The sequence below is a fragment of the Phyllostomus hastatus genome, unplaced genomic scaffold (assembly GCF_019186645.2).
Source record: "Phyllostomus hastatus isolate PE091 unplaced genomic scaffold, TTU_PhHast_1.1 phas_contig_40, whole genome shotgun sequence".
Lineage (NCBI taxonomy): Eukaryota > Metazoa > Chordata > Mammalia > Chiroptera > Phyllostomidae > Phyllostomus > Phyllostomus hastatus.
In genome coordinates this window covers 33,575,670-33,593,454 of record NW_025333872.1, presented here as the reverse complement: position 1 = coordinate 33,593,454, position 17,785 = coordinate 33,575,670, and the positions used below count along the sequence as shown (strand labels likewise).

Here is a 17,785-nt window from a genome sequence, read left to right as displayed (position 1 = left end):
AATCTTTTATTCCAGCAGTGTGATAAACTGGGCTAGTTTAAACCCTACCATCCAAAACTCTTTAGAGGAACTGAGCTAATTAATGGTTTAGTGCTCTCTTTTTCAGTTCTTTTTGTTTTTGGAACCTGTGGATTTCCGTTTGTTTCTTGCAAGCTCAACTTCGTATCTTAGAAAATAAGTTATAATTTACTCACTGCTTGCAGGTGTTTGTATTCTGGACTTTCTCCCAGAAAAGAGGAGATAGAAATAAGTGTTAATGTTCGCATTCTAGAAGCACATGTATTAATATTACAGGGAGACAGGTGAAGAAGATATGTCGGCCATTGTGAGGAAGGAAATGGGAACTGAAACCCCCCTGGGACTGTTGTTGAAAGACTTCACCCTCAATGAAAAGAATAGAATAATTTCTTCTACAAAGAAGAATGTCTCTCTCTGATGTCAGAGTAATCTCCCTAAGCTTGCAGGATACATGGATACAGAGTCTAAATGTACACTTCCCTGTAGTGTAGAAACTCATCGGGGGGTGGGAAACAACCCCTACTAAAGTTGAACTAATGTTAAAAAGAAATTGCAAACTCTGTAAGGGTATGATATCAACAGAAACAACAAATGGAAATATGATCACCCTTTTCCCTGAAACGTGAGGTGTAATAGATTATTCCTAAATGCTATTAAAGTTCATCAAATCTAAAACCCTGTACATTGTAAGATGACCGTTATCTTATATACCACCAAGAGAAAGAAAAAAACACTTTCATTTAAACTTTGATATGTCATTTTGGTTTAGGAGATAAATGGAGGGACAAGAAGCATAAGGAAATAAAGACGAAAGAGAAAAGAAAAATGTTAAAGCAATCATATAGAAACAGAAGAGACCCAATAAAACTGTGGTGCAGCTGATGGTGAACTGAGGATCAGGTTAAGCAGCTTTCCAAAATATGTAGTTATTTATTGATAGGGTGAAAACAAGAAGCCTTTGCTCATATGTAAAGTGCACTACAGCATATGTATTGTTCTTAGAAAATAGGTAATAAATGAGTTCAGTCTCCCTTAGGTACTTAAAATAACAAGAATGATACTTATATTTAGAACCTCTCTTTCCACCAGCTACAGGTATTAGCAGACAAAGTACCAGAAGGAAGAAAAAATTTTAATTTAATCTCTTGTCTCTTTTGGTACTCCTTGATGGAGGTGTGAAACATGGCTATTAACTGTTTCTTATTGCTGTCCAAGAGTAAAAGAGGAAACTGGATAATCTACTTTTTATACTTCAGAATTAACTATAATTAACTATCAGCCTCACCAGCAGAATATTTAAGGCAGATTATGCTCATCATATTTCAGCCTTTGTATGAAAAGAATTGCTTTACATTTTGAGTTTAATCAACTATCAAGATTTTAAAAATTAAACTTTTTTGGTGGAAATTAGCATGTTCAGTATTCCACTTGTTTATTCATTCACCAGAATTGTATTGAGCAGTTACTGTATACTGTACTGAATGAAGAAACCAAAGATATGAACCAAGAAAAACAAAATGCTCTACATAAATCTGATACTTAACCAAAAATTTTGCAAAACATTTAAACATTTTTATATTATTTTCCCAACATTTTCCAGTTTGTAAATCCAATGTTATAATATTAAATATCCAAGTAATTATAGATCTTTGTCAAATTAGTTTGATACTTTTAAGAGGATAGAGAGGTTGGACACTGTTCAGATGTTGTTACCCTTGCATAAAGCAATTTTGTACCTATTGCCCAACCTTCAGCTGTCTTAATAGTCATGGGTTCAGTCTTTGAAATACTTTTTTTAAAATGACGGTCTTCCACTAATAATGTATTTAATTTCTGTAAATGGCCAGGTTATTTTTTATTAGATTTGGTACATAAGATAGACTGGTACATTGTTTTCGCTAAAATCAAAATATTAGTGAAATATACTAATTTTTTGTGACTTTATAAAGTGGTTCTAAAGTCGCTTATAGGTCACACATTTCAAAATATTTTGGTCAAACACTGTGTAATTGGACTTCTAAGAAAAAGAAGTAGACATACTTTTCCCTATTCTCCCTTCTAAGTAGAACTAAAAAATTGTGGATGGTATGTATAAAAGAAATGAAAGAAGATTCTGAAAGGTGGAGAGAAGAAGGAGGACCAGCTAGGGACCTCAGGACCTGATGAATAATAACACAGTAGTGAATTTCCTAGGTATGTGTTTTGCCTTATATTTCAACTCTGGATACTGGAGAAACTGACAACCTAGAAATGCCAACTTGTACTGACCAGAAAAGCATGCTCTCTCCAGCCAGTGCAGGAAGAAAGGGGCAACTCAGTAGCACAAAAAACTTGTAGATGATAGCTGCTGTACTCCAACCAAATACCATAGAAAAAATTGTGGCCTTTACCCCTTACCACCTGCAAAGGTTAGTGGAGAGCCATCCCCATGGTTCCCAAATACCATGCCTAGACTTCAACCCCCACCTGGCAGTAATGAAGTACTTCTACCCTACCTCACTGGGTGTTGTCAATGGATGCCTAGTGGAGAGCTGGGACTTTGACCATCAGTCCATGATAACAGAGTCATCCCCATAGTGTCAGTAAAGGTCATGTAGGAAACAAAGGCACTCCCACCCTAACTGGCATTAGTGCATTCCAGTCCCTTTCAGCTGTTTCAAGGAGCAACTCCTCAATCGTTGAGCGTCAGTGAAAGCCAAATAAAACATGAAATTCCACACCCACCTAGCAGTAACAAGGCAGTACTCCCTCTTAGCCAAAAGAGTAGGGTTCAAGTAGGTCCACTGAAACACAAGGTTTAAATGTCCAGGTTTCAATAAAAAATCCTTTGTTATACCAAGTCTCAAAAAAGAACTAAGAATGAAATGGAAATAGAACTAAAAAATAATGACTGAAATAAAAACTCAATGAAGAGAACAGAGGAAAGAATCAGTGTGAAGATAAGAAATAAGGGTAGGGGAGGTTTCTACCCATCACTTAAACTAGTAAAATGTTGACATTATGTTTTGATAATTATATATATGTTATAAAATATCTGAACAATCACTTAAGAAACTTTACAGAGAGTTATAGTGATGAACATTATAAAGAAATCAAATGGAATTCTAAGACCTGTTCAAGGGATTCATAAGATTGAAAAAAATAATAAAAAAAAAAAACCAGAAGAAAACAATAAAATGACAGACATATAATTAAAATCATATAGTGTTTTCTGACCACATTGTAATCAAACTGGAAATCAGTAACAGAAAGGTAACAAGAAAATGTTCAAACAGATGATAACTAAACAAGATAGTTCTAAATAACCCATGATTCAAAGAAGACTTAGGGGAAATTTAAAAATGTATTGAACTTAATGAAAATGAATGCAATGTCAGAATTTATGCGACCCAACTAAAGCAGTGAGGGAAATTTATAGCACTAAGTAGTCCATCAGAAGACGAAAAGTCTCAACTCAATCTAAGAGTTAGTCTTAAGGTAGGAAAAAATAAATAAAATTAACCAAAAGTGAGCAGAAGAAATATTAAGAGCAGAAATCAATGAAATGGAAACAGAAAAACAATAGAAAAAATCCATAAAACCAAAAGCTGATACTTGGAAAAGATTAATAAAATTAAGAAAGCTCTACTAAGAAAAGATTTACAAAGCTAAAAAGAAAAAAAAATACAAATTGCCAATATCAGGAATACAATAGGGGATATCACTACAAACCCTACAGAAATCAAAAGCATAATAAAGGAATACTACTAGTTGAACAGACCAATTTTAAAAGTACAAGTAACTATCATTCACCCCATATGATTAGATCATTTGAATAGCCTTATAACTAGTAAGGAAATTTAATTTGCAATTAAAAACTTTCAAAAAAGAAATCTCTTAAAGCCAGATATCATCTCTGGAGAATTCTACCAAACATTTAAAGATTTAACACAAATTCTATGCAATCTCTCCACAAGTGGAGAAGAAAACACTTCACTTAACCTCTAAAGGCAGTATTATCCTGATATTAAAACCAGACAAAAATAATACAAAAGAAAAAAACCTTAAATTTTTAATAAAATGTCAGTAAATTAGAATTCACCAATATATAAAAATGATTTAATACTATGACCAAGTGGGGTTGGTCCCAGGGATATAAAACTGGTTCTGTATTCAAAAATCAATCAGTGTAATTCATCACATTGAAAGAGATAAGTCACATGATCATATTAATGCAGAGAAGGCATTTGACGAAATGGCTTTTGTTTGTTCTAAGAATGTACATGTTGGATATGATAATGGTATGGTGAAGTCAGTATAGGCCAGGAGGAAACAAGAATGAAGCTTGAAAGGAAGAAGTTTATTGTACTTGCAGGTTCTAGGAAAGAGGCCACTTTGCACCACAGGGAATCACCACATTTTCATCAGGTGGCAGACGACAGGAGCAAGGGACAAGCTTTGGTCAGAATCTTTCTTGGGATGTCTGTGAGAGAGGCAGGCAGGGCAGGGTAAACAGTTTAGGATTGGCTACTTTGAATAATTTCAGTGGGGCACAGAGAGATAAGCAGGGGTGGTTTTACATATAAAAATGTGTTCCCAGTACAGTCCTTTGCCATCTCTAAGAACTGACTGTCCCTGGAAAGGGCAGAGTCTTCTCAGTTCTGTAATGAAATAACCTATAGTTAACATCATGCTTAATAATGAAAACTTGAATGTTTTCCCCCTAAGATTGGGAATAAGACAAGAATGTCCATTTTCACTGCTATTCAGTATAGTACTGCAAATTCTAGCCAATGGAATAAGGCAAGAAAGGAAATAAAAAGTATGGAGATTATTAAAGAAGAAATAAGTGTTCCCATTTGTAAATTTCAAAATCCTGTTCCCCTATGGTAAAACATATTTGATTATAATTTAAACTTGGTTGTTCAAAGTCAAATTATATTTTGAAAAATATAGTTACATACTCCAAGGCTATGGAAAAGGTAGAGTACTGTACATCCCTCTTTTTAAAAATTATTTATTATTTTTAGAGAAAGAGGAAAGGAGGGAGAAAGAGAGGGAGAGAAACATCAATGTGTGGTTGCCTCTCTAGCTCCCCTGACTGAAGACCTGGCCAGCAACCCAGGCATGTGCCCCAACTGGGAATCAAACAGGAGACCCTTTGGTTCACAGGCTAGCACTCAATCCACTGAGCTGTACCAGCCAGGGCTGTACATCACTATTAAGAGATAACTCTATTAAGCCCTGGCTGGTGTGGCTCAGTGGATTGAGTGTCAACCTGAAAACCAAAAGGTTACTGGTTTGATTCCCAGTCAAGGGACAAGGCCTGTGCTGGGGCCCAGGTCCTCTGTTGGGAATGTGTGAGAGACCACTGTTTCCCTCTCACACAAAGATCACTATATTCAAATAATTTTCTGCTATTGCTTTTTTCTGCTTTCATTTGTTTTTATTGCTCTTTTATACACAGTTGACTAGGTAGGGACTTTGGGTGATTCCACTTCTCTGAAATGAAGTGCATAGGCTTGGTGACAACTTTTTTCAAGTCAACAGCCTTTTGAGTTTATAGATAGCATAAAGTTTTGGGGGTTTTAATATCAAACTTATATTTAGTTATAGAACTGAAACTTCAGTACTCTTTTTAGTCCCTTTTTTCCAACACACCTCCACCATTTACCTTTTCCCCAGGGGATGAGGGGAGGAAAGCAGAACTTAATAGCTTCTAAATGAGAAAATTCCTCTGTTGACTGCAATATAAGGGATGGCGCATTAGAAAAAAGGGAGCCTTGATGAGAAAACAAGGAATGATTATTAGTAGTAGTTCTAGGACTTCTGTTCATCACAGAAATTGTGTGTGAATCCCTGTGCTGAGATGTAATGCCTTGTGGTAGTAATGATAATAATACCACCTATTTTTCCTCTCTCAGGACTACAGAGACATCATTGACACTCCAATGGATTTTGCTACCGTTAGAGAAACGTTAGAGGCTGGGAATTATGAGTCACCAATGGAGTTATGTAAAGATGTCAGACTTATTTTTAGTAATTCTAAAGCATATACACCGAGCAAAAGATCAAGGGTATATATTAAATTGTTTTCTTTTGTTTTCAAATTAACAAGGTTATTAGAAATAGTTTGTCACCTTAATTTAAAATTTAGAGCAAACATTTATTAACTTTCTATGTTCTTAATGGTATCCTAGTGGAAAAAAGAATGACTTCTTTCTACTTTGTTCCTTCTGTAAACTAACACTGATGTCATTAATGTTCAGGGATGGTTACTTTTCTTGAGGTAGTGTGGTTGAATAAATAACTATGTACATATTGTCCTGGTATATATTAGGGCTGTGTAGACTTAATTTTTGCAGCTATTCTGCATTAATAGAAAGGAGCATTTTTGCAAATGATTCATAAAAATGAGTAAAACTTTAATTTACCTGTTTGGCTGGACAAGACATCACAAATGGGTGATAATGTGTAAATGAAATGAGAAAAAATAGCTAGTTCTATGTAAGCAATGGAAAACAGGTTCAAATCCTCAGGGATAGTTTCATTATGACAAGAGTTTAAAGAAATATTGTTCCTGGCTGGTGTAGCTCAGTGGATTGAGTGCGGGCTGCGAACCAAAGTGCCGCAGGTTCGATTCCTAGTCAGGCCACATACCTGGGTTGCAGGCCACGGCCCCCAGCAACTGCACATTGATGTTTCTCTTTCTCTCTCTTTCTCCTTCCCTTCCCTCTCTAAAAGTAAATAAATAAAATCTTTAAAAAAAATTATGAAAAAAAAACTTACCCCAAAAAAAGAAATATTGTTTGTATCAGCCATCTCACTTCATAGTAGGGCTTTTCTTTAAGAATCTCAAAGGTTGGAAGATTCCCGGTCTAAATACAAAAATAATTGTAAAAATGCTCCTTTTACTCTTCATCAAAAGAGACTGAGGAAAAAGCAAAGTTTAAATTTTTAAAACTTTTTTGGCTGGATAAATTTTTAAATTATATGTTAATATCTACTGAACAGACATTGTCTTTTGAGAAATGTTTGAATAGTTATTTTTTCTTACCATAGATTTATAGCATGAGTTTGCGCCTGTCTGCTTTCTTTGAAGAACACATCAGTTCAGTTTTATCAGATTATAAATCTGCTCTTCGTTTTCATAAAAGAAATACAATAAGCAAAAGGAGGAAGAAAAGAAACAGGAGCAGCTCTGTTTCCAGTAGTGTTGCATCAAGGTATTTGATTTCTTTTAAACAGCATCAGCTGATCTATAACTTTGTAATCTAAATAATAGAACTCGATGTTTTTTAATACTTCCTTTACTATTCCCTATATTGCAGAATGATATATTTGACATGCAAGTTCCTATGATGTGGAGGATTTTTAATCTTTTAACTAAAGCTATACTAGTGTAAGTGCTTAAATTCAAACTGCTAAATCTATACAGTAAAACAGCATTTTTAGGATAGTGATGGCATCATGCTTTCTGTCATATATAACTACAGCATTTACAGCAATCCTTCACTAAATATTCCATATGAAATCCACTACAAATCTCATATTTTAACATATTTCATAATAGTACAAATATTGAATCCAATAATATTTATGAAACTTTTATCTTCATATAGAGCTATAAGAATAACCAATGATATTATTTTATTTACAGCCCTGAAAGGAAGAAAAGGATTGTGAAACCCCAACTTAAGTCAGATATCTCTACCTCTGCATTCTGTACACCTACGCGATTAATACCACCAAGGCACAATGCTGCTCAGATAAATGGTAAAACAGAATCCAGTTCTGTAGTTCGAACGAGAAGCAACCGGGTGGTTGTAGATCCAGTTACCACAGAGCAACCATCTACTTCTTCAGAAGCAAAGACTTTTATTTCGAAAGCTAATACATCTGCAATGCCAGGGAAAACAAGTAAGAATCAGTTACAATTTCTAAATTGAAGTATGTATAATGATTTTTTTATTTTTTACTGTTATTATTTGTAAAGATTTTATTTATTTATTTTTTTAGACAGAGGGGAAGGGAGGGACTGAAACATAAGTATGTGGTTGCCTCTTGCGTGCCCCCTACTGGGACCTGGCCCAAAACCCAGGCATGTACCCTGACTGGATCAATTGATCCAGCAACCCTTCGGTTTGCAGGCGGGTGCTCAGTCCACTGAACCACACCAGCCAGGGCTATATAATGGTTTTTTAAATTTACACTTTTACTTTGCCATGAAATATACATAATGTCAGTATATTATAGCAGACGTTGTTGGTTTTTCTTGTTTTTGTTCTTTTTTAAAAAATTCATTTTTAATAAGAAAGTTGACATTAAGGAATGTCATTGTTTAAAAATAGCAACTCTAACCCAAACTGCCCAAATTTAAACCCTACTTTCCAGACTTGCTAGTAGTTTGTCATGACTTGACTTCATAATCTTGAAGTGACTGGACAGCTTCTGAAGGTCTAAAATTAAGAATTTATTTCTATATGCCTTTTTTCTATTTTGAAAATAAATTTCCTGAAGGTTTAAGCATCGCTCAGGTTTGTCCTCTTGGCTGAGTTAAGCAATTCAAGTTACAAGTAATCCTAACCTTCTTGCTTGTTTTTAAGTTAAATAACTCGTAGCTTATAATGTTTCTGTGTGTGTGTGTGTGTGTGTGTGTGTGTGTGTGTGTTTTAGTTCTAGAGAATTCTGTGAAACATTCCAAAACCTTGAATACTCTTTCAAGTCCTGCTCAATCCAGCTTTAGTCATGACACTAGGAATAATTCTGCAAAAGAAAATTTGGAAAAGGAAAAGCCAGTCAAACGTAAAATGAAATCATCTGTGCTCTCCAGGACATCCACTCTTTCAAAGTCATCAACTATCATTGAACAAGGTAAGTGTTAATTTGTATCTTTCAAGATACAGTAGTAGGTCTTTCTTTGAAATGATGCATTTGTTGAAGTTAGCACTTACATCAACTTTTTAGGTTGCTCATTTAAAAGTCACATCTGTATTAGTAGATGAACTTAGTGAAACATCTTTTGATTTTCAGCTTTGTGCCAAAAGCAAACTGTGTTATTTTAAAGGCCAAGAAAAAAAACTTATATATGGAAATGAAAACAAATTGTAGAATCAAAAGCTTTTAAGGATATAAATTAGTTTTTAACTTCATGATGACAGAATCTAAAAAAAAAATATTTCCAAGAAGTTTAAATTGGATTTCCTTAATCCATATAGCATTCTCCACTTTTTTATAAAAATTAGTTGTTACTTCATCACAAAATTCAACACATCAACCTTTTTACTAAGTAGCAATTCATTAGGGTTGTCTACAGCCAGACCCTCTATACTAGCACACACTTTTTGGCCATTTACACTTATCCTTCCAAGTTCTTTCACCTGCAGATTTTCATTATAAGGGCATTATGCTTGAAAGATGAAGGTAAATGATATAAATATACCCTGTGACATGTTAAAACTACTATGGCTTATTGTCAACAGATTCCTCAACGATAAGCATTTTGTATCTGGATTCCAATTGTATCTAAACCATTTCATCTTCAATGTTCTTCCCAGAAACCTCTCATTTAAATGTTAATTGAAGTGCCCTCATTTTGATTAATGGTGTTGGGATCTATGAACAGACATTAGCTTAAAATCAGGGAGTCATTCCAGCCTTCTCTTCAGCATCTGGATCTACCTGACGTCTGTTGTTGCTGTCTCTTTAACATCTCTAAAGCTTCTACCCTCCTCTCCCTTCTCACTTCCATTTCTTTAATTCAGGCTTACAGAGTTTCTTCCCTGGACTGTTGTCTTAATTTCTAACTAGTCTCTGTGCTTCATTTCTTAACTCTTTGTTACCCAGTCCATCTTCCATGCTGCAGCCAAAGCAATCTTTCTGATCATTTTTCTCCTGGTACAGAGTGTAAAGGCACATGCACACTCAAAATCCTTCCCTGCTTTCCAGTCATACATGGAATCAGATTTTGACATTTGTGCATATTATACAGGATTCTTCATTACTTGTCTGGTACCTAATATTCCAGCTTTGCTTATTTGCCTCCCTGTTTTATGTCCCAGCCATCCTAAACCACTTGAAAGTCCCTGAACATCAGTCTTGTTTTCTCCCTTTGGGATGTCTTTCCTTCTAGTTTAATGGTTTCCTTTTAAATCTTTTTAATGTCATCTTCTTCAGGAAGCCATCTCCTGGGTTCTTTAGACAAAGTCAAGCACTTTATATTCCCAGAACACCCTGTTCATTGCCTTTTGTGGCAGGTAAACTGTTGAATTACTATTTTTTTACATGTGTCTATCTACAGTAGTATCTGAATTCCTGTGTCTAATTATTCAATAAATAGGAAGATGACTTTGTATATAAGGGTTTTAGATTTTCTTCCTTTCTGAACTGAATTAAAAGTTTTAAATAGTAGATTGGCCTTGCTTTTATCACTATGGAATCTTAGTGAAATCAAATGCATGTTGTGAATTGGTACTGACATTACAGTAGGGGAGGTCCAGTAGCCAATTTGATTTATGATTTTTGAACATTACAAATACATAAGAGTACCAGTACAGTGTGGAAATACAATTAACTATTAAATAAATCATTAATGATAACTTATTATATAAATATTGACACCTGAATTAACTACGTGAGTCAAGAGCAGTGCTGTCCAGTAAAAAATAAACCAGATAGGTAATTTAAAATTTCCTAATGGCTACTTCTAGTAACAACAAACAGATAAAATTATCCATTTTCCTAATATATTTTATTCTCTTATCCAAAATATTATCATTTGAACATGTAATCAATATTTCGAAATGTATGCTGCTTCTGTTTTCAAATTTAAATTTTATTAAAAACTCAGTTTCTCTATTGCATAGGTACATTGCAAATGCTCAGTGGCCACATGGTTATTAACTACCAGGACAGTGCAGGTCCAAATCAGTGGCTTTTCATTTTTTTTTTAAGCTCTTGAATTCCTTTTTAAGAGAACTGCATTAGTCCTTAACCTTTTAGGTTATATGTTGCTTTATGAAGTTGATGAAACCTCTAGTCCTTTTCCCAGAAAATGCACATAGGCATATCCACACAAAATTTGGACCATTTCAAGGCGTTCCTGGAGTTCTTGAATCCCAGCTGTAGAACTTGTATAGTGGGTACGTGGACTGGATATTTAAAACCCTTGTTAGTAGTCTTACTGGAAAACAAATGAAAAGATCTAGAGAACTCTCAGGCAGATTAAGTATAATTGTTTGTTAGAAAATGCTTAACTACTTGATGCTCTCACACACTTCTCTCCTGCCCTCCTCCCCACCTCATCATTATAGAAAACCAGCAATCTAAAGAAAATCATTTATACTTTGGGGGTCAGGAAATGAGGGCTTTGCCTTCTCTGCTACTGGCTCTGACATTTTGTGAGTCTCTTGATGGGTTTTTTTCTTGATATTTTTGAAGTACAACTCCAACCTGTGACAAAAATACCGTTATGAAGAAGCTTTCTCTTTAAAAGCAGTTTCCATTTCTATGGATTTCCTTATTGCGTTGCAGATCATGCACCACAAACAAACAAAAACTTCAGAATTTGGGGGGAAAAAAGTTAGTGGTAGTGCATGTATGTCGTCTTTTCTTTCAACTGAAAGGGTAATAGATTTTTTTAACTACAGAAAGGCGCATCATGATCTCTACATATTTAGAGTTTGATCTCTCAGAAAAACTTTTTTAAATAAAGCACAATGGCCTTTATTATGGAGATTGTTACAGTGGGGGTTTAGTCGTGATAATGGTGGCATACATACAGGCATACCTTGGAGATAGTGCTATTTGAGATAGTTCTAGACTACCTCAATAAAGCTAAGGTGGCACTAAAGCCAGTCACACAAATTTTTGTGTGGCTTTCTAGTGTGTATAAATTATGTCTGTACTACACTGTAGTCTATTAAATGTGCAGTGGCATTATGTCTAAAGAAAATAATGTTTAAAAATACTTTATTGCTAAAAAATGCTAACTATTCTCTGAGACTGTTGAAATAATGGCGCAATAGCTTGATGCAGGGTTGCCAAGGCCTTCAATTTGTTAAAAAAAAAAAATAAGAAGGCTCTACCTGAGAGATGCATTGAAATGAGGAACAATACAATTAGGTATGTCTGTAAATCATATTAAACTGCGAGCCTTTTGTCTTTTTTTCTTATTAGTAGTAAAAAAGTATTTAGGATTGTGTCATTATGTGTAACTATAGCAGTGACCCTATTGATTTGTTTGAGGGTTAAATAAAAGCGATTCCATATATTAAGTGTGATGTTGTTTCCTTTTAACAGATTGTAAGAACAATGCTCTTATACCAGGAAGCATTCAAGTGAATGGCCATGGAGGGCAGCCGTCTAAACTTGTGAAGAGGGGGCCTGGAAGGAAACCTAAGGTAGAAATTAATACTGGTAGTGGTGAACTTATACACAAGAAAAGGGGTCGAAAGCCCAAAAAGCTACAGTATGCAAAGCCAGAAACTGCAGAGCAAAATAATGTGCATTCTGTCAGAGATGAAGTAGTTCCTTCTTCAACTTGCAATTTCCTTTCTGAAACTAATACTGTACAGGAGGATTTGTTACAGAAAAAGAGTCGTGGAGGCCGAAAACCCAAAAGGAAGATGACACAAAAACTAGACTCAGATCTCATAGTTCCCACAAGTGTTAAAATGCTAAGGAGAAGTAACCGAAAAAAGACAGATGATCCCATGGATAAGGAAGAAGAGTTTGAAGATCTTAAAGGCTCTGAACCCCACATGAGAACTAGAAACCAAGGTCGAAGGACAGCTTTCTATAATGAGGATGACTCTGAAGAGGAGCAAAGGCAGCTGTTGTTTGAAGACACCTCTTTGACTTTTGGAACTTCAAGCAGAGGACGAGTCCGAAAGTTGACTGAAAAAGCGAAAGCTAATTTAATTGGTTGGTAATATGTACCAGACTATTTTACTTCAGAATCATAAAGCAGGTACAGTAAAGGAATATGTAGAACTAAGGCTTCTGCTTCCTTGCTGCTGTGGTGGATTAGGGAATGTTATGATTTGATTTGCAAAAAAAAAAAAGTAAACAAACTTATAAGACACTTCACTTCTTTAAATGAATATATATAAATATATACATATATATTTTAAATGTTTGCTATTTATTACCCTTAGATAGTTATGCATTTCAATATTCATTTCATTCACTGTTGGGGGGAAAAAGAATTGAGGACCTACAATGAATTCCCAGTTTATTTCTGGAAAAGACAGTTCTGCTACATTTTTAAGGAGCGTAATATTCCTAGTGATAGAGCATTTCATGTTAAAGCGAATTATTTTTGACCAAGCCAAGTACATTTCTATTGATATAGAAGTTGTGCCCCCCCCCCCCCCCCCAGGAAGACATATGTTACCAGAGCAGCGGTAAATTAAGAAATGTGTTTCCTCTAAAGATAAATATAAAATTCCACAATTTGATACCATAAAGAGTTTAATTTTAATTACACAATGTTGATCTACAAAGAATCTAGAGGAGGCTTTTGCTGTATTCCATTTCTGCCAAACATAAGAGAAAATGTACTGATGAAAAGGAAACGTATCCACATTGGAAAACATTTGACTGTCTAATTTTTCAGACCTTGATTCTTGTATCAATCACTCAATCTCTGTTTATTGTGCCAAAGACTGAGAATCAGTGCAGTGGGAAGCCTGTTTTTGACTGTCAGGACAGCATACACTTTTCAATATTGGAAAGGCTATATATTATTCTAAAGAGCAAGTTATTAAAGAGTTATGCTGAGATGTATCTTTTTTTGGTACTAATAGTAGAAAATAATGCACTGGTGGGTCCTTTGACAGAGATGTTTTAGATAAAGTGTTTAAGTGGTTAAAGGATTCAAGGAAAATACAGGAAAAAGGTATGGGATTTGATGTTTACTTATTGATCTGGATTAATGTCATTTCTAAACTTTAGACATATCTAATAGGCTAAAATGATTTAAAAAGAAATATGTCTGTGTGTGTGTGTATATATTGATAAATGGGTATAATTAAATATATATACAAACACATACTTATATACTATTACCCAGGTATAAATTCTTTTCTTCAGGATTTTTTTAGATAGTGGTAGAATAAAAATAATTTTAAAATGTCATACTTTATAGTTTAATTTTAAGGGGAAGATTGGTTATTTTCAATTATTAAACGTTAAAATAGGCCAAATCACTTTTTATGCAATCATGTTTTATACAGTGGTCTCATTGCACATTGTGTTTTTTCTGCACTTTTTACGGTATCCTTATCACGCTGGTATGTCAATATACACCCTAAAGAAAAGTTCCATTTAATGATTGTGCCTTGTATTCTATTATTTTTTGCATCATTAGTAAAATTAAGTTGTCTATTGTAAATGATAATTATATGACTTAGGAGAATGTATTGCTATATGTACTGCTATGGAAAAGGAAAGCAGTTATTTATTTGTTTATGGTACATTACTTATTTTATACCTTAAAAACCAACATAAATACCATTTCTATTGTTTAAAAATTATTGCCCATTTTTAAAAAGTTGAAAGAATGTAGTATTTTCTGAGGACTGGTATGGTATAAAAATGTAACCAAAATTTTCAGATACTACATTTTTTTTTAAAGTGAGGATGAGAAAATATGTATTAGTATGACCCTAATGTGGAAAAATAAAGACTTTAATTGAACCGTGGCAAAACACATTACATAATTATTTCTCTACTTATTTCTGGTAGGGATAAAGTTAGCTGTCATTTAATTGTTTTGAAGACGAATGGAAAGCAGTGCATTTGGGCTTTTTAAATTGTTTGTAACTAAATTTGTACAGAAATCCTGTGAAATTAAGTAAACCATTTTCCAGATCTTAACTGGATTGCTGTGATTTTGCAGTTGAAAAATAATTTCAAATTTTTCAGGTTTTTGTATATTTATTTTTTTCTAACAAATATATTTACTATATAATTAAAATTCAGTAGCTGAACTCTTCATAATGCAGAAATGGATGGCTTGGTTGTATAGTAAAATGAGTCTTTCAGTTACACCATTATTGAAAATAATAGTGTATGCGTTTGAAATTTGTCATTAAAGTAATTTGTTGCTTTTGAAGGCAATCTATTTGAAACGTAATTTCCTGATGTTATCTGCATTGTGTTAGAAAAAAAATAATAGATTATAAATCCATTTTTGTAAAAAATGTGTACAGTTTTAAAGTGTGTACAGAAAAAGGAAGCACGTACACAGTCTGAGTAGAATATACCTCTACTACAGTGTATGGATTAGTTATAACTCTTGAGCAAGAAACGAGTATTTACCATTTTACGTGCAGCAAGTAAATGTATTACTCCTGTTCTAAAGACACTGTATATTTATGACCTTATTTGGACATTATTAGACACTGGTTTCTTAGTAAAGCAAAAATGACTTGGATGAGATTATTTGTAATTGAAACACTTAAAAATGTATTAGTAATACCAGATATATCTAGATTTTATATTTTTATAATTTAGCTTCTATACATTGCAGAAGTTCAATTGAGAAATTTAAGTCACCATCATATTTTTGTTTTGTTTGACCATTTGGAAAATATCATCTTTGAGACAGTGATTCCATGTATGTACTGTTTATAAGTAAAAGGAAATGTTGGCAGTTGTCTTGGGTGAGCAATAAAAAAACTCAAATTTACTGAAAATTTTGAAAATATAACCTGTTACATGCATGGAAATTGTAAATCAATTTATGTATTTTTAAGTACCTAACCCTAATATTCTCTCCGTTCATCACAACATTCTCAAATCCCTGTCAAATCTTAAATAATTCTAAGATGTTGCAAATGAGCAGTTGAAAATATAATCTAATTACAGGATCACAACTGGGCAATAGGTATATACTTTCTTAAAATACTATCTTTCGTGGTCTGCTATTATGGCGTTGGACTATTTTCTGCATATATTAATGTAGTAAAGATTTATTGGTCTTGTTTCCATTATTTTTATTACTGCACAGCTTTACAAATTTGAAGACTAATTTTCACCAAACTGTCATCCTCAAATTTAATCACAATAACCATATGGAATATTTGTGAGTTTGGGTCACATCTGAGACATGAACTTGGCAAAATTTAGTATCACTTGGAAATGGATTATGTAAGATACACAGATCAGCAAAACAATCCTCATGTGGCATATTTGTGTTCACATCTAGAACTGTCCCTTTTCTGTAGTACAGTAGACTAATTAGACATTGTAAAAGTATATTCAAATAACATTTTTGCTTATGTGATATTAGCAACATTTACATGTTTTAAAATATGATTTGTAATGTAAATTAGCTCATCCAGTTAATATTGTTTACTTTAATTCTGGCATTCCATTTTATACATACCAGCATACCTGTATCTCTCAAATGTCAACTGGAAGCAATTTGATTTTCAGTTTTCTATGTAATGAAAACAAATTATTATTCTGAATATTTTCCTTCATCTGAAACTTACTTTTGAGTAGACTGAAAGGACCAAGATACTTAAGTATTTAAAGGGCTGTGTGTTCCTTATATGCAGGAAATATATAATTTTAAAAGTCATAATAGGGGAAGTACTTTTATGTTCTGTGAATTACCCCCATTCTTAGAAAGTAGTTTTTATTTCACATAATAGATTAAGAAATGGTTTAGTTATATTTAGGTGAGAATTTATTTTCCTATCAAAATTGGGAAAATAGACCTTTCCCATTCTTTTCCCATTGCATTTATCCTCAGTTCCTTAAATTTCCAAGTGATTTGAACTAAATACTACAATTACTAAGAAACTATTTTTGTTCCTAATTATCCTGAGTTAATCACTCCAAATGAAAAGTCATTTCCTACTAAGTACAGTACCTGAGAAGTAGTCAAATTGAATCAGAAACCTGTAGGTACCACTTTTGACACTCCAGAGATAAACCTTGTACACACTACAGTAACAATTAGAAAATATGAGCTATAAACACTTACTTTTAGTTCTGATAGCTCTGTGTTGAAATACTTTTTTAATGCAGATAAAATCATCAGGAAATTTAACCAACCTTATATGGCACAAACCAAATACATATAGTGGATGGCTATGAGTTTCTTCATTTAAGGAACTACAGGAGTAGGTTTGAGATGATATATAGTACACATATATGGTGCAGATGCACACGTATGCTTGTTACTTTTAAGATTATGCGTATTGATTAATCACAATGATAAACTATAAATTGAGATAAAATACAAAGTTACATTTTTGGACCATATTAAAACTGCAAGACATGGGATCTTATTAAGGATTTTTTAGAAAACTTAAATCCTGTCACACAATATTTAGACATGTAGAATGTAGTTCAATTTTAAAAAGTAACTGACCTAGAGGGTTAAAGTTGAAACTGACACATTTTCAAATTAAAATTATGCTTATTTTGTACAGAAAATGTTAAACACAAGCAAATTTGTTGTATGTAATAAGTAACAGAGTTTAAAGACAAATTAATTATTTAGCTCTATTGAGGTTTTTGTTATTTTCTTCCAGAAATCTGGAGTATCATGTTTATAAATGGCGGTCTCACACCACAATAGCAGTGCCCCTTCTTTCTGTACATATTGATTGGACCTTTCTTTACTGTTATGTGGACACTTTCTATGTTAGTTTTGATGCATAATTCTTTGAATCCTTTTATACTAGAATGTATGTGTAAGAATTCCTGTCCCTGCAATGTAGTAACTACAAACTTATTTTTAAATAAATAGAAAACTTGTTTTTCTAAA

The 17,785-nt window shown here is 33.4% G+C and overlaps 1 protein-coding gene across 1 annotated transcript in view; it reads left to right on the top strand.

Moving 5' to 3' along the window:
• LOC123822186 (pleckstrin homology domain interacting protein) overlaps positions 1-17,785 on the top strand; it is a 140,537-nt gene extending 122,752 nt beyond the window's left edge. The window contains exons 36-40 of the mRNA XM_045844139.1: positions 5,922-6,074; positions 7,060-7,223; positions 7,658-7,917; positions 8,674-8,871; positions 12,298-17,785. Coding sequence (XP_045700095.1) covers positions 5,922-6,074; positions 7,060-7,223; positions 7,658-7,917; positions 8,674-8,871; positions 12,298-12,929 — 1,407 coding nt within the window. The 3' untranslated portion in view covers positions 12,930-17,785. The remainder of the gene's footprint in view (positions 1-5,921; positions 6,075-7,059; positions 7,224-7,657; positions 7,918-8,673; positions 8,872-12,297) is intronic.